The sequence below is a fragment of the Natrix helvetica genome (genome assembly GCF_964273705.1).
Source record: "Natrix helvetica genome assembly, chromosome: 6".
In the NCBI taxonomy this organism is placed as follows: domain Eukaryota; kingdom Metazoa; phylum Chordata; class Lepidosauria; order Squamata; family Natricidae; genus Natrix; species Natrix helvetica.
The window spans coordinates 44,068,782-44,094,065 of NC_138553.1; the positions used below are offsets into that span (position 1 = coordinate 44,068,782).

Consider the following 25,284-nt stretch of genomic DNA (forward strand, 5'->3'; position numbering starts at 1 on the left):
CGGCCGGTAGAGGCGAGTCGCTGGCAGAGGTAGAAGCTGCAGGTGGGATTCGGGGTCCCTCTTTCCATTGGAATACCTCCGATGCCCCTCAGGGGTGACCTTAGCGAGCCTGGAGACGCCGAGCCCGAAACCCAGGGATCCCTTTGAGAAAGAATGTCGAGAAATGTAAGGCTTTACAATCGGGGGGGGGGGGGCTGGAAGGAGAGACGGGGGTCTGCAGAGAGAAGTTCTGCAGTTGTTTTTTCGGGGTCCTCTTACCTTGATCCCCCCAATCTTTCCCATCTCCTCGCAGAGCGGGGAATTGCCTTTCCTGCCCCAGGGAACGAGGTTAAGCCGGGAGAGGGGTTCTTCTCCCGTTTCAGGGCGCGGGGCCGAGCTGGGCTGTCCCCGCCTTGATCTGGGAGGTGAGTCCTTGGGAATCCCGCTCCTTTCAAAGCCGGGATTCCTCGTCCAGGTTCTTTGCGCCAAAAGTAACCGATCCCGGCTGAGTAACTCTGAACGTCAATGACAGATTCGCCAGGGCTGCTCAGTCTCGGCCCTCTTCTGTTAAAGTTAAAACTTTGTGTGGTTGGTTTGTTATAAATTCTGCGCGTTTAAGGAGCGCACCTTCTCCTAAATTTTGCTCAGATAATTTCGCGGGAGGAGGTGGGATACGGGACCTGAAATTTATTGGGAGGGGGGAGTGATGTAAGATGCTGAAAGGTTGAGCAACTTTTACATTTACAGATGGAGTTGAATTGTTTAACACTAAAAGACCTGATTAGCCCGAGACATGGGAAGATAGATTACATAAACGAAGATGGGGACAGCGCACAAAAGGTAAGTAGGCAGAGCTGGATTCCAAAACCTGAAGTTCTTGATTTAAAATCTGCTGGCAGTGATAAGGCTTTCTTTAAATTGTTTTTCTTGTACTCTAAAGTTTCAAATTGTACTGAGATTGATACATTCAGAAATGAAAAAACAAACAAACAGCAAAGCTAGAAGAAAGGATTTACAGCAATATTCTGTGGACAATTATTGTTATATTAAATTATTAACTAGCTCTACCATTAAAATAGGGAAGAATAGTCCTAATCCACCACATATATCATGCAATTGCTTATCTGTTGGGCACATTTCTCTTAAAATGCACCTCAGCTTGGCATTAGCTCTATGTTTTTTTTTAATCAGTTTGCCATCTCTGCTCTATTAGGGAGCTAGGAAATAATTTACTCCAGGCTAAGATTCTTTGTTTGGTTTGGGCTTACTGAGTTAACTAAACTTAACTAGTGGTTTAGTGCAGGAATGATACAACTATTGCAACCAGGAAGGGCGTTTTAAAAAAACTTTTGGGGAGGTTCCAAAGGCCACTTGAAGTCTGGAAGTGATATAGTTGAGTAAAGTAAAATTCAGTACTTTGGGAGGGAGTCAAAGGGTTATGGGTTAAGTAAAATAAATTTGTTATGCCCAATTTGTTTAAAATAATACAAAATGCAGCACTATAATTTGCTACCAAATGTTGATAGCAGATCACATAATTAACCTGACAAAGTGGAACATGTGAATTAGGCCATTGTGGGTTATTCAATAGTCCTGGCTGGGCAGGACAGTGACTGACCTCTGGAATGAAGCCACCTCCATTCCAGTCCAGATAGACCCCACTGTGCTGTTGTTCAGGAATTTTTTGAAGATCTGGTTCTTCACCCAAGCCTATGGTCATCTTTTAACTTTGCTTTTTATGTTTTATTTGTTCTACTATAATTTCTTTCATTGTAAATGAGCTTCCCAGAGTTGTTGGAAATCAGGCAATATGCAAGTTTAATTTATTATTATTATTATTGTTATTATTATTAAAATACAGTCACTAATTTGTCATTATTTGGGACAAGCAAAATGAATCATTGTGGACCAATATTTGGAGGCAATTTTAATAAAATGAATCTACAGAGGTGCTTCTGGCAAACAAACAAAGTTATAGTTAAGGAAAGAAAACAAAGCAGAGCAGATAATTTTGAGTTTTTTATTCTTAATTTTTGATATCTAAAGAAAAAAGGGAAAGAGTACTGACACAAATACATGTTTAAAAGAACATGTAAACTATAGTAAGGAAGTGAGGGAAAGCAATATGAAGTAATCCTCAACTTACAGCAGCACTGAAAAAAAGTGTCTTACAATAAATCCTTGCACTTACAACCATCACAACACCTTGCAGTCATGTGATCAAAATTCCGGCACTTGGCAAACAGCGTATATTTAAAACAGTTACGGTATCCTGTGGTCATGTGATCGCCATTAGCAACCTTCCCAGTCAACTTCTGACAAGCAACGTTAGTAGAAGAAGCTGGATTTGTTTGATGACTGCAGGATTCACTTAACAACTACACTGATTTAACTGTGGCAAAAAAAAAAAAATTAAATCGGGTACTTAAAATGACTCACTTAACTGCCTTGCTTAGCAATGGAAATTCTGGTCCTAATTATGTCAGGCACAAATTATATGTTAAGATATTGTTCAAAAGATTTATTGCTGAAGCCTATACACAAGAATCTAGCCAACTAAACTTCAGTATTAAATTGAAACCAGATAAAGATCAATGGAATTTAAATGAGGTTGGACTTAGACCGTTTCTGACAATGTAATGACTCTACATTAATGATGTGCTTAACTCTGCCTTCCCCCTTCCCATTCTATCTATTCTTCTCTTACAGTTATGGTTATAAGTTGAAAACTATCTGTAAGCTATAAAATATGGGTGAATAACCAACAAATCTCAAATAACCAGCAACTCTCAAATATCTAATGGCTAATAGATACTTTAAAATATAAATATTTCATACCCAATTTCTAATAGACTTGTCTGTTTATTGCAATTTAAATGAATAAGGAGAAAAAGCTACAAATGATAAATAAACAATAATACATTGGAAAATAATCCAAATAATATATAGATTATATGTCAGATTAAATTGGGGTGTGGCACAAATCCATGTATAGAATTGTAGTCTAGAAATTGTTTCCAATAAGATTGAATTGTACATCAGTTTTTAGACTGAAGTTATTCGGGACATTGAAATATATTCTCACGGTTTAATTAACCATTCTTCCATAGAGAAGTTAAAAGATCAATAATATGTTCAGTGTTGTAAGATTTTTAAATTCAATAAACTTGCTCAACATTCCTCTTGTTTCTATAACTCTTGTTGCTGTGCTGCTTATTTGAAAGTATTGGAACCAACTGTGTGTGGAAGAGCGCTGTGTAATAAAAGACTTGAGAATTGATTCTGGCTTGTTTGGAAAAAATCAAGTTGAAATTCCAATTTATATGTAAAAGTTAACGAACCCCATATGAAGGCTTCCTGGTGTTCTGATAAACAAGACTTTTAATTAGTAGTTTCTTTGAACCAGATCAAACTGGAAATACCAATGTTTTCATGAAGATTGTGCATAGGGTTCTGCATTTAGTTTAGTTTACTTTATTGTCATTGCACCTTGTACAACGAAATTAAATTCCATCTTCAGCGTACATTATAACTAAAAATAAAACATAAACGTGCATTCTATAAATTGAATTGAAAACTCGATATTGCATTAATATTGCACTATACAGTATAATTCAATATAATTACTGCCCTGGAATAGAAGCTGTTTTTCAGTCTATTTGTCCTTGTTTTTATTATCCTGTACCGTCTGCCAGATGATAATAGTTCAAAAAAAGGGTGCTCAGGATGAGATGGATCTTTTAAGAATGTTTTGAACTTTCTTAAGGCAGCGGGAGCTATAAAGCTTTACCAAAGAGGGGAGAGGGCAACCAGTAAACTCTCTGGATTTATTGATTTATTGATTCAGTAGTAATGAAACCTGGATGCGTAACTTTTCCTATTTTGATATTTGAAGTTGTTTTTCACCGATGAAAGTAATTATTTTGATTTTACAAATACACTTTTAGTTATGCAATTTAACACGATCAAATTGTATGTGTGTTTGTGTGTCTGTAATAAAATATCAATTACAAATAGTTTTAAATTTCAAGAAGAGGGATAAGCCACTCCTTTTAAGTAGTACCTACAAATACATGTAAATCTGAGTGTAATCCATTGTATTTCAACTGCCATTTGTACTAATGTGAGTTTTTAATAAATAAGATTTAGTACTTAGGCTCAGCCTAAACTAAGATGTCTTGCTAGCAGTTGAATCACAAAAGGATGGATGGAAAAAATGGAACTTCTAATTCATGTCTCCCCAAAGATTTTCACTCTTTAAAGAAAAAGCAAGTTCTTACAAGAGGGATAGAAGAAGTGGCAAATCAAGTGATTATTCTACATATCTCTGTCCTTAAGATCAAACTGAATGTACAATTTAGTAATATTAAATAATGCAATATGTGATTGCCATATACAGCAGGGATGAGTCTCTACTGCATCAGAGAGTTTCATCAGAATGAGTTGTTGATATCTACTCATATTTTTGTATCTGTAAATCTGTAACAGTACTTATAAAAAAATAAGTCATTGAATTTTTACCGTTCATTCAAATATGAAGGCATTAATTTTAGAAAGACTAATCATTGTTCTCTCATTATAAATATTCTGGTCCCCACCACTTCAATCACAGTAAATTGGTTGATAACCAATTTATGACCAAACACAATGCTTGAATAAGTCCCTTGTTTATTAAATATAGACCTTCATATGCAGGTAATCCTTAACATACGATCATCATTCATACAACCATAATATAACATGTTTTTTACTGTCTTTTTTGTGACAGTCGATGGCTACAGTTGTTTCCTATGGGGCAGTTTTGCTGAAAACCAGAAGTGCTGGCTTTTGGCAAACCATTGCAAAATATGGTCACATCATCATGGGATGCTGCAAATTGTCATGAATGTGGCCACGTTGCCAAGCATCCAAAGTTCAGTCACGTATCTGTGGAAGGGCCCCAACCATTGGAACCTCAAATCTGGGTTATAAATTCCCTTTTTTAGATTAGTCATAACTTCAAAGAGTTAATAACTGGTTGTAAATCGTGGGTCATTTTGTATCTCAGTGAGTGCAACCTTCCTAATGCCGCGACCCTTTAATACAGTTCTTCATAAAAAAATATTTTATGTTTTCTGTATTTTTTCGAAAATATGTGTTTTCCGATGAGAAAACCACTGTTGTATCTGAAAGTTACCGTATTTTTCGGAGTATAAGATGCACCTAGCTTTTGGGAAGGAAAACAAGAAAAATAATCTATCTCTGCCTCCCAGTAATTTGCCTCCTTGCAGCAAACAGCCTGTTTCCGTTTCAGTTTAGCCTGATTAGCACAAGGGGGAAAAAATCTGCCTCTGCCTCCCAGCAATTTGCGTCCTTACAGTAAACAGGATGTTTCAGTTTGAATTTCAGCACGGCCTGATTAACACAAGCAGCTGATTGTAGATTGGATCAGCCTCCTGGCGATCAGCTGTTTCAGGCTGCAGGGATTGCCATAGCCCAGCGATGGAGAACCTTTTTTTGGCTTGCGTGCCATAAGGAGGAGACGCGGGGGGGCGTGCACGGGCATGCTGCACCCATAATGCAACATGCGACTTCCCCCAATGCGCATGCGTGTATGAGAGGCGCTCCCCCCGTTTTCCATGCTTTTTTCGCCCTCCCCAGGATTTATAGGAGCCTAGGGAGGGCGAAAACAGCCTTCCCCCGCCCTCCCGGAGGCCTTCCAGAGGCTTCAGGAGGGTTCCCTGAAGCCTCCGAAGGGCAAAAAATGACCCTACGAGCAAACCGGAAGTCTGTTCCCGAACTTCCGGTTTGCCCATAGATCATTTTTTTTGCACTACATAGTCTTCAGGGAAGCTCCTGAAGCCTCCGGAGGGCCTCCGGCGGGGGGGAGACTCTTTTCGCCCTCCCCAGACTCCTATAAAGCCTCTGGAGCCTGGGGAGGGTGAAAAATGTCTTTTAAAAAGGCTGAACTCAGCTGGCCAGCTGACAGGGCAACGCCTTGCGTGCCCTGACAAATGGCTCCGTGGGCCACCTGTGGCACGCTTGCCATAGGTTCGCATCCCAGCCATAACCTATTGCCACCTCCGCACACTTTGTTTTCAGCCTCTTTGCACCCCATTTTCCACCCGTTCTGGGTGGCAGGGATCGGAATGAATGGAAAATGGGGCACGTGGAGGCAACAATAGGCAATGGCAATCCCTGCAGCCTGAAACAGCTGTTGGTCCGGAGGTTGATCCAATCGACAATCAGCTGCTTCTGCTAATCAAGTTAAGCTGAAACTGAAACAGGCTGTTTGCTGCAAGGAGGGAAATTGCTGGGAGACAGAGGCCAAAGGGTGGGGCTGGCGGGGGGGGACTACATTTGGTGTATAAGACGCACCCAAATTTCACCCCCTTTTAGGGGGGGGGAGTTTGTCTTATACTCTTAAAAATATGGTATGTGATGTGCCCTTACACATACTGTGAAGTATTTTTTTTTTTTGAAGAAGATAGAAAGTCTAAGACTAAATGGTAGTTTGCTCCTATTTGGCTCTTTGAAGTTTCCTTCCTTCCCAATAAGAATTTTAAAAGTGCTGTTCTGAGAATAAACATGATACTCAGTTTTTGTGACTTAAGTGTTCTGATGTCTAAGTTGAACCAGTTCCTTATCACCTCCCCAAATTGTAATCTCTTTTCCTTCCTATAAAGTCAAGGCAAGCTATTTGAAGGGCCTTATAGGGTTAGAACTGTCTTATTTCACATTTGTTCCTATGAAAGTCAGCCAGATGACATTGAGATGTCTATGAGAAGAACAGGAGCACAGTATCCTCCTTTCTGAGAGGTATGTTACCCTTGATATTAAAGCAATGTCTGGTCATCTTGGCTAGGAGTCATTAATAGTCTTGAGTCCTGAGCAAGTAATTCTTGGTGTGAAGCTGAAGTGTTGTACAACCCGGGATTTGTTATATATTTATATGTTAACTGGCTGCCTTCTTTCTAACAGGAAAATATATTTGATCGACCCAGAATGACCCCAAAGACTCCCATGAAAAATGAGCCCATTGATTTGTCCAAGCAAAAAACCTGTACTCCTGAGAGAAGCCCAATTACACCTGTGAAGCTGACAGACAGGCCTCTTGCAGATCCATGGACTCCAACAGCTAACCTAAAAATGCTTATTAGTGCTGCTAGTCCTGACATGCGGGACAGGGAAAAGAAAAAAGAACTCTTCAGACCAATTGAGAATAATGAATTTAGCGATGCTCTCCCCGATTCCTCACAGGTAACTCACCTATCACAGAGAAAATTGTCACAATTAAACAGCTACCTATTTTAATTATATAAAAATCTCTTTAGGTGTGTAAATAGCTGCTGTTTAACATCCACAATCTCAGTAACCTTCATTTGCATTCTATTTTTTTAGTTGTGTATAGTTTAGTTATTTATTTTACATTATTAGCAAGCAGTATTCAGATCTGAAACAAGCAAAGTGTGTTTTAGGGGTATCTAACATGTTTTTGATGTATCTCTTGACAGCTGCTTAAAGGAATCTTATCTTTGTGGGCTCTCATCTTTTCGTGGGCTCTCATGGGAGCACTACAGGGTCAGAAATGTGTGTGATTGAGTTAAAGAAACTACAAGACAATGACAATCTGTTGCCATCTGAATATTTTTTGAACTTAAAGATTCAAAGCTGGGGCATATAGCATATTTTTGGAGTATAAGACGCACCTTATTCCCTCAAAAAAGAGGCTGAAAATCTGGGCGCGTCTTATACACTGAATACAGCATTTTTTTGCCTCCCGAAACCCCGCCCCCTTCACCAAAATGGCCGTGCAGAGCTTTTAGGAGCCTTGCAGAGTGCTCCTGGGGGCTGGGGAGGGCAGAAAAGAACAAAAAACAGGATGTTTTTTGCTCAATTTTGCCCCAGCCCCCAGGAGCACTCTATAAGCCTCCTAAAGATTATGTATGCAATTTATTTGACAAAAAACGGGCCCATTTTTGTAAAAAACAGTCCATATTTTGCTCATTTTTGTGGTACCGCAGAAGCACTCTACAAGTCTCCTAAAGGCTATTCATGCCTTTTTTTTTTTTTTAACGGGCCCGTTTTGGGGAGGTCTGCAGAGTGCAAAAACTTTTTTTTTTAAATTTGCCTCTTCAAAACCTTGGTGCGTCTTATACTCCGAAAAATACAGTAACTATCTTGTAAGCCTAAGATAAATATGATCCTGACAATACAATAGATAGGCCTAGGAAAGACCTAAAGCACTTTTAGAACAATGGGCAGGGGGTTGGACTAGAAGACCTCCAAGGTCCCTTCCAACTCTGCTATTGTATTGTATCTTTTCAGGTTCAAATGAAGGAACGCTGCTGGGGGGAGGGGACAGCCCATTTTTTTCTCATTTCTGCTCTCCCCAGCCCCCAGGAACTCTCTGAAAGCCTCCATAAGGGTATGCACGGCCATTTTGGTGAAGGGGGCGGGGCTTCGGGAGGCAAAAAATACTGTATTCGGTGTATAAGACACACCCAGATTTTCAGCCTCTTTTTAGAGGAAAAAAGGTGTGCCTTATACTCTATAGCAGTGATGGCGAACCTTTTTTGGCTCGCGTGCCACAAGTGGGGGGAGCGCAGGGGAGTTGAGTGCAGGCGTGCTGCACCAATAATGCAACGCGTGACCCCCCCCCCCCATTTTTACATGCTTTTTTCGCCCTCCCCAGGCTCCAGGGGCTTTATAGGAGCCTGGGTAGGGCGAAAAGAGCCGACCCCGACCCCCCGGAGGCTTCAGGGACGGTCCCTGAAGCCTCCGGGGGGCGGGGGAGGCTCTTTTCGCCCTCCCCAGGCTCCTATAAAGCCTCTGGAGCCTGGGGAAGGCGAAAAATAGCTTTTAAAAAGGTGAATTCAGCTGGCAAGTGCGCTGGCCAGCTGACAGGGCAGCGCCTTGCGTGCCCTGACAAATGGCTCCGCGTGCCACTTGTGGCACGCGTGCCATAGGTTCGCCATCACTGCTCTATACTTAGAGGAAAAAAGGTGTGTCTTATATTCATATACATAAATACGAATATGTTGCTGGCATGAATGCATCTGTAAACTGTATGTCAAGCTGAGATCCTTAAAGAAAAGGATGTACATATTCAAAGAGTATGTATAGTATATATTAGTACTGAAAATAATCCATGCTTGGTAAACAGCTTATATATAACGAGTGGGTTTGCATAATGTAACAGATGGCCCTAAAGAACCATTCTCTCTGTTTGTAGTGTGATACTGCAGATGATGGAACTGCAGATGAATGTGAAAAGCAAAGACCCAGCAGAAAACAGAAAAGCTTAGGACTTCTCTGCCAAAAATTTTTAGCTCGCTATCCTAGTTACCCTTTATCAGCAGAGAAGACAACAATTTCTTTGGATGAAGTGGCTTCCAGCCTTGGTATGTATGCCGGCAAAATAAGGTTGATTGCAAAAATGATAATATATTGTATTATCCTAATAGACTTAATATTGACAATGAGACGTAGTGCTGTAAATATGCCCTATTTAAGTGTATTGTGCTACTGTGTAATTTGCATGTGTTCTATTTAGCTTTCCCAGAAGGTGCTGCTGAATTGTTTTGTAATGCTGCCAAGTGATCCAAAAACGCATTCCACTAGGAAAAATCATAGCTGAAAGAGTCTCTATCAGATCAGTTTGTTTCATGGTGTTAGTTTCACAGGCATGTATTCACTCTTATGTCCACGATGCGTCCCTTCCACATCAACACATAATAATATCATGCATTATATAGTGTGAATTGTAGTATGCTTTGAAATTAATAAGTGCACTACTAATTTAGACAAGCATTAAAACCAAACTATTTCAACCCACCTAATACCTTAAAAATGTGAAATGAGTGATTTACTTTAAAATGTGAATCACATACTTTGTTTATCATCAGTTATAGAGCTTGCAAATTCCTTGGGGGGGGGGTTTCATATGGTTCATGTTTTAAGCCAACTCAATTCATATCTCCTTATTTCTTGATGCAAACTTTAGTCTTCAGAATATTCTTTCTCAATAAAATCATGAAATAAATTATTTTGCTGTGTATAATTCTAAGACGGGGGAGGGATCATTACAATAGTGCTGCAGAATATTTTGATTGTAACCAAATGATCAGTTCCACAAATTGTCACTTGTGAAAGTTGAGTTGGGTGATAAATTTGAAATGATGCAACTGTAGTTATAAGTCAAGGACTACTTCTATTCCAGGGTTCCCTTTGGTTTACTGAAGAGAGAAAGGGGTAACAGTGATTACTCATACAATGCTAGCAAAAGACAAGGAATGAATATATTTGAACAGGAATATGAAGCTAGTTTGGACCTACACCCATGATAAGGGCAAAGATAGGTTGGTAGTTTTCCACAAAATATATTGCCACCCAAGACTGAATAGGAAACACTTGCTGGCTGTGAGTTGTAATCATATCCATCAAGAGGACACCTGGGAGACTACATTAAACAAAAAATTGGCTACTAAGTCTTTATAGATGAGCTGGTATTACTAGACTATTGATGTAACTTTGACCTCATATAATTATATGCTTTGTTTCATTTTTGTATAGCATATTGCCTTAAAATAGTTGTTTTGCATAGCAAAGTTATTTCTCTTCTGTAGGAATATTATGAAAAATATAATGAGGAATGAAGAAATATGATAAGAGCAGTAAATTATTTTCAGTGAAGACTTATATCCCCCAGATCTGCTGTTAAGGCAAAGTAACTTCAGATCTCTGAACTTACACTTTTTATAGTTCCCCAAACTCACATCAATGCAACCATCTTCAGTTTAACTCACGGATAGTGAAACAGAGAAAGAATGCTTTTATTCCAAATGTAAATCTTTGCTTGGAGAATAAATAGTAAGTTTATATACCACAGTTTCAAAGTAATGTGTTCCAAGTTGAATTCTTTTTTATTGTTATTATCATTACTTATAAAATAATGACAAAAAGGGAAAAAACAGAAACCCAAGAATAATTAGAATACAATGCATCAATACAAAAAAAGCCCCATTCAAAGTACTTTTTTAAAAAGTGAAAAAAATAAAACAGGAAAAAGAAAAAAATTATTATCATCAGTAAATGATAATAACTCTACATAACTATCATGATTTTTTTAACCTATTGTATTTTGTGTAATCTAAATTAGGGGTGTTTTCTTTTAAAAGATTTAACAAGATTTTACTAGTGTTATCAAGTGTCTCAGAAAATGAATACACTACTGGTTTCCAGTTAGTTTTATTGACACAATATGAACTTCAACAATAATACCTATCTCAATATATATTTCAAGCTGAACCATCTTAAACGTTTCAAAGACTCGAGTCATGAATAAGGACTATTGCTGTACTTGTAATAATAGCATTTAAAGTTGCATTACTGCTGGGTGTAATAATGCTATTCTTCTTATCTCTTAACAGTATTATTCAATTTTGCATAATTCTTTTTGAACCTTACAAATATCCGTATATTTGTGTTTGCAGAATAATAGACGAGCATTTACAAGACTGTGAGACATTTTAAATCCTCTTATAATAAATCTCATAGAGCTCACACTCTTTTCACTAAGGGACATTAGACAGTTTTGCTGTTGGAATGAGAAATAGAGTTCAAAAATTTCCTATCACTGGAACGAATTCAGATTCCCGAAAGCACATCTTCAAGCGTATATATATATATATATATATATATATATATATATATATATATATATATATATATATATATATATATATATATATATATATATATATATATATATATATATATATATATATATATATATATATATATATATATATATATATATATATATATATATATATATATATATATATATATATATATATATATGAACTTAGAAATTATGAGTTGCTTCTAAGATATTGTTAGCCCTTTAATAAGCTGAAGCTAGTATGCAATCTGACTGAGCTCTAGAGTGTTGTTCATGGATCAATAATTCCTTGTTCATACAAGCATATTAGAATATAATATTTTAAACGCAGCCAATGCATCACCAATTGTCCACATTACATACAATAGAGAATTGTTCTTATAAGATCAATTGCAAATGAGTATCTTTAAATGAAAATGGATCTTGATCATTTGATTACAATGCAGTCCTGTGCATGACCTCTCACAAGGAAGTTCTGTTACAGTCAGGGTTATTATTAAGGAAGGTTAATGCCTTTGCACCTTTATATTTATAGTTACCTTACAATGTGCCTCACAAATACATTAACTTCTGCAGTTTTTGATTCCCCATCACTTCTTATTAATGATGTAAATCTTTATTGACATAAATAGCATCACTGCCAGATCTTCTGAATTTATAAAATTCCTGGGCAGGAGAAATCAAAATGCCACTCTGATATGAAGGCATAATCTAGAATTTACCGTAGCTTTCTCTTGCAATTGGTATTAGTGGTATGGGGACAATTTATGATCAATAGGTCTTCTGATGCATCTTCTGCACATTCTGTTGAGTAGTGCGGAATACTTAACAGTATTTTTAAAATTTTATACTGCCACAAATTGTTCCTAAAGTGTTTCTATCACATTACCCTATTTTTTATCTTGTGTTTAAGTACAATGACAATAAAGATTATACTTATTGCAATTACAGTCTCATCAAAATTGCAACATTCCTGTTAGTTTTTATATATAGAGGTAGTGAATGCTAAGAACAAAAAATTGGGATCCCTGCATTTAGAAGTAAAACTCCATCATTTGTCTTTCCTCTCAAACATTTTATTGCTAAAATTTCTTGTTTACATTCTCTGTCTTATGCTTTGATTTCCTACACCTAGGAGTCGAACGCAGGCGGATTTATGATATAGTGAATGTCCTGGAATCTCTTGATCTTGTTAGCCGAGTGGCTAAGAATCAGTATTGTTGGCATGGTCGCCACAGTTTGAGCCAGACTCTGAAAAAACTTCAAGAAATAGGAGAGCTTCAAAAATATGAAGAACTCATGACTTCTTTCCAGCAGAAAGAACTTGACTTTGAGTGTAGATTTGGAGAACACAAAAAAGAAAGCTTTGTAGATTTCCAAGATCGACAGTTGCTTGATTTCTCAGAGACAGATTGTCCATCTGGTAAGTTAAGAAGAGAACTGGCAATGTTAAAAAAAATGTATGTAAGAAGACATGCTGTATTATTCTATTTTACATTTTTACATAAATTGTTAGATCCAAATGATCTTTTTTTTTTAGATTCAAGTGGTCAATCACATGTCAAACAAGTCTTGTGTTTTGTCCTCAAGATGCAACCCATACAGTATATGGCTATTGCTTCATAACTTGATAACCATGCTTCTATGTTCTGGTACAATTGATGGAGAATAGGGAAGTGCAGCAATTCAGATCTGAAGCAGAACTGGGGTTTTTAAATAGGTTTTTAAATAGGTATGGACACCTTCAGATCCTCATTCAAGAAGTGAAGATTTTTCATAGGCATGTACAGTACTTGTGTCATACCAGAGAAATATATTTTGAATTGAGGAATTAGCAAGAAAATGACAAGGTGCTTTGTCAATGCTTTGGATTCAAAGCATTGTACCTCCCTAATGAATAAACATTCCAACTTCACTCATTCAAGGTATCATTTTATAATCCTTTCATCTGTCCTGGAGATAGTTAAAGTGTAGCTTATCCATCTGTTATAGGCAATTATTTTCTGCTCATTAAAAACATGCTTTTCAACAACGATTTTGTTTCTTTCGCTTTTTTTTTCTTCCACAAGTCTTCATAATATTTTCTTGGCTGTTAATATTGTAACATGTTGAGACTTGGGTTTTGTTTATAATACAGCGTCTGCAAACAGCAGAAAGGACAAGTCGTTGAGGATTATGAGCCAGAAATTTGTCATGTTGTTCCTTGTCTCCAAGACCAAGATAGTCACTCTTGACATAGCAGCAAAAATATTGATAGAAGAAAGCCAGGATACTGCTGATCACAGCAAGTTTAAAAGTAAGAATCACTTCTGGGGAATGAATGTTCTGAATCAGCAAGAAAAGGTTTTATTGGCAGAACTGGAGAACATATATAATTTTTAAAAATCTTTGGAGCATTTTCAATTTGAAAATAAGTATAATGTACAAATGCCAGAAAACCTCTTTTGAACTTTTTTATGTACAATAACGTCTTGTGATATTTACTGAAATGAGATCACACAAAATAAATATGGCATCTCTTGTCAGATACTAAGATACTAACACATTTCAGTGTACAGTCTTGCTTGATTAAAATCAATGTTAAAAATTAAAACTAGTATTAGTTGAAATACGAGCTTTACGTTCTTGTAAAATGCTGTGCTTCTAATTTGTTGTCAATAAAACTAAAAAAAAAAAAAACCTGCAGAGGTTAAGTCCGAAAACATCCAACTGCCATTACTCACTGATAAAATCCTTTAATATATACTATATTGATTTTTTTTCAGATTCTATCCACTTATTTATCCATTCAAATGACCCTCAACACTTTGCAGGACATTTTACTTTGTGCCAATTCCCCATAATTTTAGCTTGGCAGCTTTTTTAATTTGCTACATTTATATGTAACAAATGAGGACATATAGTTCACTACATTTGAACTAAAGTTCTTTTCCTTTCAGCAAAGGTAAGAAGACTGTATGATATTGCTAATGTCTTGACAAGTCTTGGGCTGATCAAGAAAGTGCATGTAACAGAAGAAAGAGGTCGTAAGCCAGCCTTCAAATGGATTGGGCCTGTGGAATTCGCTGGAGATAATGGTACTTTTCTATTTTTGCATTACCAAGTCATTTCTCATATAGCCTTACATCAGTTATTGGATTTATGAAGAAAATTGATGATATCCAGAGAAACCTGTAAAAATTTCAATTGGCATTATAAGGTGATAGAACAACGTGATTTTGTTTTTGCCAAGTATCTATTAATTTGATTGGCTTAGTGTCCATGTGATGTGCCAAGGTTACATGAGGGTGAATAATTTGTGAACATATTTAACATGGAAAGCTCTAAATGAGACAGACAGAACAGATATGGAGAGATGATGTACACGCACTGTTCAGTAAATATACTTCTATTAAACAAGTTGCTAACATGTCAATGATATATCTGAAGCAAGTCAAGGAGTAATTTTACTATTATATATGATGAGCAAATAGTTAGGAAGCAGAACTATGAATTATGATAAGACTGTTAAAAGGGGGTGGGGGAGTTCATTTTTTCCCTTGAAGAAAATGTAGTAGAACAAGCGATAAAGCAACTACTCTGTTTCCCTGCAAATAAGACCTTCCCGGATAATAAGCCCCATTGGGCTTTTGAGTGCATGCGCTAAAATAAGCCCTCCCCTGGAATAAGCCCTCCCCAAAAATATTGCAGCACAGCAGCAGCCATGAGGTGACCACGCTCGCCACCTGCACCTCGAAAATAAGAGCCCCCCCCTGAAAATATGGCCAAGTGCTTATTTCAGGGGCCAAAAGAAAATAAGATCCTGTGTTATTTTTGGGGAAACACAATATATTTTGCTATAGGACTCATGGTCTAGTAGATAATAAAGTAGGTTGTCCTTTGAGTAATCAATTTAACATGAGTGTATTTGTTTAGATGATATAAAAATGGAAGTTCGAACCTTTGCTACTCTTACTGAAGTGAAAAGGCCAACCCGTATTCCACATCAAGCTTGCTCTAATAGAAAAGACCGAATGTCACGCCATGCTTCTTTTAGCATTCCTCAGTCTTCTGAAATGGTTAAGAGGAAAGTTAGTTCTGAACCAAGCAGCCCACAAAAAGAGAGACAAGGTAAATATTGGGACAAGCATTTTAGCTCTTCTAATAGCTTTCGATTAATAGCTAAATGTTTGTGTGTTTGCTTTTGTGTAACACAGTTTCTGTCTATAAACTAACATTAGATTACTAATTAATAAACAGAATATTTGTAGCTCAAGACTGAGCTTTGGAGACCTTGGCGCTATCTGAGCTTGGTTGTTTGTTTGCAGACATCTCATTACCCAACTAGGCAACATAATCATCTGATGTTGTCTAGCTGGGCAATGAAATATCTGAAAGCAAACATTCAAGTTCAAAGAGCACAATGAACCCCACTATTGATTGGTTTTAATTCTTAGTTATAATGTTATTTATTTGGGCCTTCAAATTAGTGTTGATCCCTGGCGACTGCCTCGACAAGTTTGTACAGTTGTTATTTTCTTGGCAAGACTTTGGTGGTAGTTTGCCATGTCCTTCCTAGGGCTGAGAGAGAGTGACTGACCCAAGGTCACACAGCTGGCTTTGTATCTAAACAGGTCTAGAACTTTGGATAATGACTGCCTCTTCACAAGGTGCAGACCATAGAGAAAACTGGGTGTTTTACATATCTTAGGATGCAAAATCTCCGTTGAAGTTGGATACAATGAGCCTGAGCAATAGGAATGGAACATTTATTCTGAATGCTAAAGCAATAGCTTCAGAAAGATCCACATATTGATTGTTCATTCCTTTGGTAGTCAGCATGACATGACAAATATCAGCAATCCTTTCCTACTGCTGAACTTGGGAGGTGGAAAAGAAGTATACACTATATTGTTTCTGCAGTAAGCTACCTTAAGCATCAACAAAGCACAGAAACTTCAAGGGCAATACTACAGTATATATTTCCTTCATAGTTTCGTAAAAGAGCCACATCAAGATACAGCATATTGTGTAGTATTATATGAATTTTCAGGAGTATAACAACCATAGATAGGTGAAAGTTTTTCACAAATTTGAGATGAACAAAGCCATTGAAACTTCCATTTCATGCTGTAATTTGTAATTTGCTTGGATTGTCTCAAACCCTGTTGGAGTATCCTAGGAACCACATGTACTAGTTACCTAATAGAGGTAAAATGTATGAATACTTTTCTCTAGATATTTAGTAAACCTAAGCTTAACGTTTTAAATTGTCTTAGCATATGATTTTGAATGAATGAAATTGTAAGCAAAGGATCAGTTAATGGAACAATATATCTATATTTGCAGATTATAGCAGCATACAAATTTGATCAATGAATAATGAATACTGATCTAGAAATGGAGTGGTGATTGTGAAAAGGGACAGAAACTATCTAGAAATTGAATCTTGATATTTCAAAAGAAGGACAGTGAATGACATAAGAATGACATAAAGACTACAACAATGATCTGCAAGTTTGGAATCCTAATGGACAAATGGAAATTTTCAGGGAGGGCATTTTATGGTCATGTCATAAAATACTTGGTTGGTTCCAAAATGTCTGACCTGAGTAACATTAGATATATCTTACCTTAACATATTATTAATAGTACAGCTCTCTCCTTTTACAATTCTATATCCTATCTTTGCTTACCTCTGTCCTTTTTTCAAGTTACTGGACATATTTCCAAATAAAACATGGAACGATCAATTACTATTTGTATTTTGTAAACAGCTATTCAGAGTCCAGAGATATTCATGAAAATAAAATAGATGCAGGAATCTGAAATTTCTTAAATTAATTTTTTTCCCCTAAATTACAAAAAGTCAGGTGGATCAAATGCGGAAGTGTTTTATGGGTATATTTGCATTCTTGAATGATACATTATAAACACAAATCTTGAATATATATATATATATATTCTTGAAATATAATATTCAAATAATATTCAAATCTTGAATATTATATATATATAATGTTGTATTCTAGATCCTTAGTGACAGAGCTCACCAAAGAGATTGTGAGGTGTTTTTTCTCTGATTTTCCACTTAATCCTATGTGTTCCCCACGTTTATCTAAAAAAGGCCATATATTAGGTTAGATTAAGAGAGAGAGAGAGTAGATAGATAGATAAGATAGATAGATAGATAGATAGATAGATAGATAGATAGATAGATAGATAGATAGATAGATAGATAGATAGATGATAGATGTAAAAAATCTGTATTACAGTCATACATTGTTAATTGATTTGATTTTCCTTAGATGATTACTGTTCCAAAATGATAAACCTAGCATCTGTTTGCTGCCAGAATTTGGAAGATAACAAAAGGTACATAGAAATTCAAATCTGATGTTTTATATAAAAAAAAACATTCTGTTTTAAACTTTTTTATAATTTACTATGGAAAGGGCAGGTGTCTGTGTTTCATGAAGCATTGGAGTACTGTAGCTATATATTATAACATAAAATTTCTTTAGAATGAAATGAACTCCTACAATATTTTATTTCTAACTATATGATATATAGAAACCATGTCAATTACATAAAGATGTAATGCATGAATGGGGTATTTTTAATTAGGGTGATTAACCATTGTGTGAAAGAATTGATTTGTTCTACTAGTAGGTATATTAATTCACATTGTGTCTGCAATTTACCAGAGGCCTTTTTCAGGACTAATTCTGTTGCTTAAATGCCACTTATCTGAATCGCTTTCAGTTCGTCATATCTTCTTCCCATCATAAACTAAATGAAGTAGTCTCATTTATCTAAAACCTCTAGATATTTGGGTTGCATCCAAAGCTGTTTGACAAAGATGATGTTAGAATGGGAATACTTTAATGTAATAATTAATACTTAATACTTTAATTATTTTCTTTCATTTAGGCTGTTGGTTTGAGCTCCGAGCTTGGCAATTTGGTGGCAAACATTTCATCACCATTCAAGGAAACATTGTCAGTGCGTTTTGAATTGTGACAATGGTACAATGTGTTTGCAACCAAATTGCCAAGTTCAAAGCTTAGACCAACAGCCTAACTACCAACCCGAGCGACTAATATTCAAACACATTTCAATTTTCCTTCATCTTTCTAATAGAAGTATTGAAGCAGCAAGAAATCTGGGCATCATTTCTTCCTTCTCGGTTTTTCCTGTTCCAGAAGATTCAGACTATTGTGCTAATGTCTTCCCTTGCTTTCCTGAAAAGACCAACTCAGACGCATCACATCGGTCTTTACCAAATGGAATAAACAATCAAAACATACCATCTTCTGCTGTGTCAGCTTGCAAAACTGAGACTGGGGAAACCAATGCACTCCCCAGCCAACCTTTTGTTTACTTGCCATCTCCATCCCTTTATATGCTGTGTGGGAAATTTCATGAAAGTCAACCACGGGAAAATTTGCCAGAAAAAAGAAGTGAAGACACAGATGGCCATATTTCCCCCTGCTCATTAGAAACCACAAAATCTCCAGTTAACTTTCGCAAGCGGAGTTCCCAGAAGTGTGTACCTCCCACTGCAGCTCCATCTGAAGAGGCACCTATAGCCAAAAGACAAAGCCTGGAGCAGAGCGATGGTCCCATTTCATTAGTAGTATCCAAGGTGAGAGAAATTCAGAACCTGTAGAAAACTAATTCATGGAGTCATCCAAAAGAACAGCTGTTGTATTTATGAAATAGTATATTCAATCTCCCTCATATATCACATGGTTGTCTTTGCTGGTTATTTATTTAGAAAGGGAATATTGGCTCTTATTCCTTTCTGCATGTTCTATGAATTAACTGCTGCTGGTCCATTACTCCTTAAAGCTAAGGAGAAAGACTCCAAAAGGAGCAGTTTAGCCTTTCACAACTAGATCCAGAGTATTTGTGCCAGAGTCTCACACAATAATGTTTGTCCCAAGATAAGGTTGGTTGTGTTCTTTTTCTTTTTAGAAAACCATTCAGCCAGCTGACACAAACAATAACTGCAGCTCCCATGACCAGCAGAAAGGCCTTCAGTTCGAATCAGGGACTTCTGAAATTCTGGAAACTGACGTAACAGAAACCCAGAACCATGAAGAATCACATAGGAATAAAAATGTAAAAGAAAACTTGAAAGAAAAGGAACAAACCTCTCAGGAAAATAGCAAACCGTCTTTTTTACCACAGTATCTCTACGTACAGCCTGCAGCTGGTAAGGGCTAAACTAAAAGCATGCATGTTAACGTGGCATTTAGATAAAATATATTTTCACAACAGCCATGAATTCCTAGAGAGATTTTCAATAAAATGCAATCAACCCTTTTAAAAAATGATAGAAATCCAGATAGATACATAATATGGTAGATATATAACTTAATGTCTTGATACATTTCAGCGTAACGCTTCCAGGAGTGTTCTAATTGTGGTACAACCATGCCTGAAGCTCTATGTTATTTCTGAGAAGGCTCAAACACATCCAGTGATATTCAGTGAAGTTCAAATGGTATTTTGAGCTCAACGTGTTGAATGCGAAAATTTACAGGTCATTGCTCTTTTGTCTTTATCCTTGAGAAGACAGGATTTTGCTGTATTTGGTATCTTTTTCTTTCTTTCTTTTATTTTAGGATTAAATGGTTTAAATTTCCTGTTTCCTACCAACCAAGCCCCTGCTCCTGTCAGCCTACCTTCAAGCCGCTTGTCTTCACTTAATGTTCCCTGTATGATGGTTCCATCTACTGCATTGGCACCATTCCCTCTAATCTATTCCTCAGCAGGAACAAGCCAACTTCATTCTTCATCTTCTGCCTCTTTCCCAAATGTCACTTGCATGAATTTTAGTATGCCTGGCTTGACTTCTACAACTCCTGTTTTCATTGGGACCCCTACTGTGCTAACTCCAAATTCATCACAGTTACCTACATTGGAGCCACACCAGCAGTTTCATTCAGCCGTACATCTGAATCCTCTCCTTGGATCTGCTTGCAACTCCGTTAAAACAGACTCATCAATTTGCATGGGACATCCAGTCACCCTTCTCAATCTACCACAGGTAAGAAAGGGAATTTTTATTATAAAGCAAGGAGGAAATATTAACAAGAAGATTGAATAGAATTGTATCAATTCTACTTAAGCTAGCTACTATTATTTCCAAAATTATAACCAAACCACATAAGGTTTATAAGGTTATTGCTAAGTATTTTGTTACGTTACAGGCCTGGCCTGGCCTGTTAATTTTTAACTTATTTTAAATGTATTGTCTTTTAAATTTGGTTTGTTTTTTTGGATATGGGTTTAATTTTTTTTTTAACTTTTGGGATGTATGTTTTTTAATGTTGTACGCCGCCCTGAGTCCTTTTGGAGAAGGGCGGCATATAAATCCAAATAAACACAAACACGTTATAAACAAGTTTTTGATTACAAGGCCTCCATTCAGGTGATTACTCATATATGAAGACCAAAACTTGAACTTAGTTGTGTATATTTGAAATATTTCTTTTTTAGATCCATGCATTCTGTAGTGCATATATATCCACACTGCTGAGGACAGTCTTACATTATTATTATGGTTGATTGCACAAGCAGCTACATGTTTAGATAGGATTTGGCATTTTTATCTGTCTACCATTATCTATTTACAACACTGAAATCATAGCTGCCAGTTCTTTGGGTGGTGTTGGGCTTTATATGGATTTAGTTCTTCCCAAGAATCTTAGGATGTCATAATATATTGGTGGACCCAAGCACTGTGGCCTTTTGCAGTTGTCCAATGGAAATGTTTTTATTAATATCGTTAACACAAGAGCTTCAAATAGTGGTCTTTGAAGATGTTCTACCACCAGAGTATGGTCTCTCAAATCAATTTCTCGAGTAAGAGTTTTGTTCAATTGTTTCAAATCTAACAAATCAGCATTTCATTCATTAGTATAGGACTGAGCATTTCTTACAATGCTAATATTTGTCTTACAATATTATATGTTTTATTGAGTAGGAATGAGACGATGTATAAAATATCTATTAAATTGTACTGTCTCATTTTGTGCATAGCCTTCTACAACTCCACTAACTCCTAAGAATATGCGTCCAACAACTCAAGAAACATTATTCAAGACACCTGGAAGTCTAGAAGATCCTATTATATGGCGGAAAAATGAAGGCAACCAGAACAGAACATCAAGTTCTGTTCAAAGAAGATTAGAAATCTCCAGCAAAAGCTCTGATTAATGCAGCCCATTACTGCAATATGGGTAGCTAAGAAAAGGGTCTCTGCTTATTACAGAGAAAATAACCAATTATTGCATTAAAAAGAGAAAATATGTTGAATATTGTTCCATAGGTACATTTGTCCACTGTGCATTTGCTATTTTTCTCCTCCATGGATACCGTAGTTGTGTAAATATCAATTTTGATTATAATTCTAATTATGAAGATACAAACATTTTAATTCCACGGTTGAAAAAAAAATAAAGTATCAAAGAGATGAACAAGTTTAACTGTGACCCAAAGTCCAAAACTTTGGAGGGGGGAGGGGCTGGCTAGCACTTAAATAGTGGGGCACTCTTTACAAGGGCTCTATTTATCCTGTGTTGAGGGGGGTTGCTGGAAGGGCAGCAAGAAACTGCATAGTCTGCTGAGACTGGTTTAATCAAGTTACATTTGTAACTTCAAAGCAGACTTGCAGAGTGCTTGAATGTGACTGATAGATGTACACTTTTTCCTGCACTTGTTAAGAAAAAGCCTAATTTACAGTAATGAACGAATGTATTCACATAAATTACTTTAAGGCCAAAATAACTGTGAACTTATTTTTGTATTAATGAACTTTGTAGTTTTTCTTGTGCTTTTTTCCTGCACAAAATGTTCAGGTTCTTAGTAATTGTCAAAAAACTTTTTTTCCTAAAATTGTAGAGGCAAAAAGGTTGTTTCAAGAATCACCAGCCTCTAAAATGTTTACAGTAAACTGTAGCTCTTCCCTAGTTTCCAGGGAGGGAGCTGCAATTCTTGAGCCACAACTTCTTTTACAGCATTACACAGAGCTCATCTTAACTGCAATTCTGCCAAAGGAACTGAAAGAATTATCTTTGACTAATGTGACTGTATTGTATAGCGGTATGATTTCCACAATTAATACTCCTAAATGTTCATTAAGAAACACTTTAAGCATAGTATTTATGGCATGAGTGACCATTGAGGTCACTAGGAACATATGTAGGAGATGGAAGACCTGCAGCCTAAATATGAGTTAAATTAATCAATGTACCATTTTTTAAATTAACAGAAGGAGAAATTTGCAGTCTGCAGGTTTATGAAATTGACACTTGAGGGCAATTCATATTCACAAAGTAATTACTACACTATTCAAAAATTTAATAGATTAAAATACTTTACATGGCACAGATACTGGATTTTAAAAATTATCATGTTACTTTTGAGTTTATAATCAAGTAAATGGCATTTTTTTAACCTAGAATGACTTTGAATTCACAATGTATGTTTCTTAAGGTCAGACACATTTTCTGATCTACCATTTCATTAAGTTTTAGGAGGAATTATGGCTTTAGTGTGTTTAATTTTGAATAATGGAATATGTTACCAAAAGGACGTTAAAGATGAACAGTTTTAGTGGAGCTGAAATTGAGAATATAATAACTTCCTATTACATTAAATCAGTAAGAATCTTACATGGAAGGTATTTGATATGATTTACATTTCTTAACTCACAACAGTAAAATCATTTTGGGAGATTTATTAATTTTAAAAATACTTTACACTACAGAAATTGCAAGTTTATGTGCCTTTATCCCGGTACATATGTGTGCATTCAAGTATGGCCCAATGGAATGATTTTTCCCAGTTACTGCAGCAGGAGACAACTCAAAATAGACTTGCTCTTAGCAGATAAACCATGCAGTGCCCCTGTTCTTTATGAGTCTTTCAGTACAGAGAAAGACTAAGGGTGGGTTAAAGCTCTCAAATAAAAAGTCGATGTATTTGTTTCATAATTGACTATCCCTTCATGTTTCCTGCTTCTTGGACAAGTTGGTTATGTTAAACTCATTAAATAGGGAAACTGAAAGTGAAATAATTTCACTGGCACGGCTTCTTTCAGTTAATATATTTATTCAAAACATCCAGCTTCACAATACTCTTGGCTGCAAATAGAATGATCTGGGGGCCTAAACGCCTGTGAAATGCTGCCATGAACATTTGAACGAGTAAAGGGCATCATTTCCTAGGAGGAGATAGGAAATTCCTCTGCATTTGAACTGTTTAACTATCTCCTAAGTGTATCCGTCACACAATCTCTGCTGGTCTTACAGTTCCTATCTGTTTGGTCTAATAAGGAGGTTGAAGATTTTCAAATATCGTGAGCAAAAGCAGGAGCTAGGTTAATAGTGGAAGGTGAAATGTACATTGAGGCTTCCTTTTATCAAAAGGGTTGGCAAGATTAACTTTTAAGTGGAAGTGGTGACTCTTGCTTAATAGGATGCTGAGATGATTATGATTGCAATAACTTCCCATAAAGCTATGGCAAAACTGCTTCAAAATAAAGGGCTCCATAGCTTAAGACTGATTCAAGGGGATGCGCACAGCAACTAAATTGCATACAGGATTTCAGGGCTTTTAAAACCATGTTCTGGTACACAAGGGTTTGATGTGGAGGGAGGGAGGGTATGTATAACTTATATACTTGAATCTACATACCACGTTTACATTTCTCAACTTATGTAAAAGGTGCTATTCCTGTATTTAAAAGCCGTGTGTGTGTTTTAAAATGTAAAGCTGCTTTATGTTTCTAACATTGCACTGCTAGTTTATTATCTTGATATTAACTTTACAACTGCTTATGGATTTCGTTCATTGAACAGAAATTACTTCTCTCTTAGGTTCCTTGCTACACTCCGCATATAAGACTATTAAGAACACACACTCTTGTTGGGGGAGCATATTTTTATACTTTCAGTTATAGGACTAATCTTTATAATATAATAAAAATAAAGCCAAACATTTAAGAAGTTGTGTTTTAATATTTTGGGAATGGAGGTTGATTACAAAAAGACAGCTTTGCTTTAACAGATTAACAGAGTTGGCAGGGATCTTGTCATCCAGTCCAACCCCTCACCCAAGCAGGAACTCAACACCATTTCTGACGAATGGAAGTCCAATCTCTTTTTGAAAGCCTCCAGTGATGAAGCTCCCACAACTTGCAAAGGCAAGCTGTTCCATTGATTCATTGTTCTCACTGTCAGAAAATTACTCTTTATTTCTAGGTTGAATCTCAGTTTCCATCCATATTTCTTGTCTGGCCTCCGGGTGCCTTGGAATATAGCTTGACCCCTTCCACTCTGCGGCAGCCCCTCAAATATTGGAAACTGCTTTATCTTCACTAGACTAGCCATGCCCAGTTCCTGTAACTGTTCTTCATATGTTTTAGTCTCCAGTCCCCTAATCATCTTGGTTGCTCTTCTCTGCACTTTTTCTCGAGTCTCAACATCTTTTTTTTTATGGTGTGGTGACCAAAACTGGATGCAGTACTCTAGGTGTGGTCTTACTAAGGTAAGACCTTAGTAATAGAGTGGTATTAGTACCTCACTTGATTGTATCTGTCTCTAATGAAATTTAGGATTGCATTGGCTTTTTTGGCTGCTACCGCA

At 36.6% G+C, this 25,284-nt stretch overlaps 1 protein-coding gene across 2 annotated transcripts; it reads left to right on the plus strand.

The window, feature by feature from the left end:
* Positions 1-24,623, plus strand: E2F7 (E2F transcription factor 7). Of its 2 annotated transcripts, XM_081958324.1 has the most exons (13): positions 1-165; positions 727-819; positions 6,940-7,218; positions 9,194-9,362; positions 12,780-13,067; positions 13,782-13,940; positions 14,584-14,721; positions 15,560-15,754; positions 17,932-17,998; positions 18,767-19,271; positions 19,604-19,844; positions 20,257-20,681; positions 21,677-24,623. In XM_081958324.1, exons 1-13 carry the CDS (start codon positions 154-156, stop codon positions 21,851-21,853), a joined length of 2,748 nt encoding a protein of 915 aa, XP_081814450.1. In that variant the 5' UTR covers positions 1-153; the 3' UTR covers positions 21,854-24,623. The 2 variants fall into 2 exon arrangements, with proteins under 2 accessions (XP_081814450.1, XP_081814451.1); XM_081958325.1 differs by lacking the exon at positions 727-819.
* Positions 24,624-25,284: the final 661 nt, after the last annotated feature.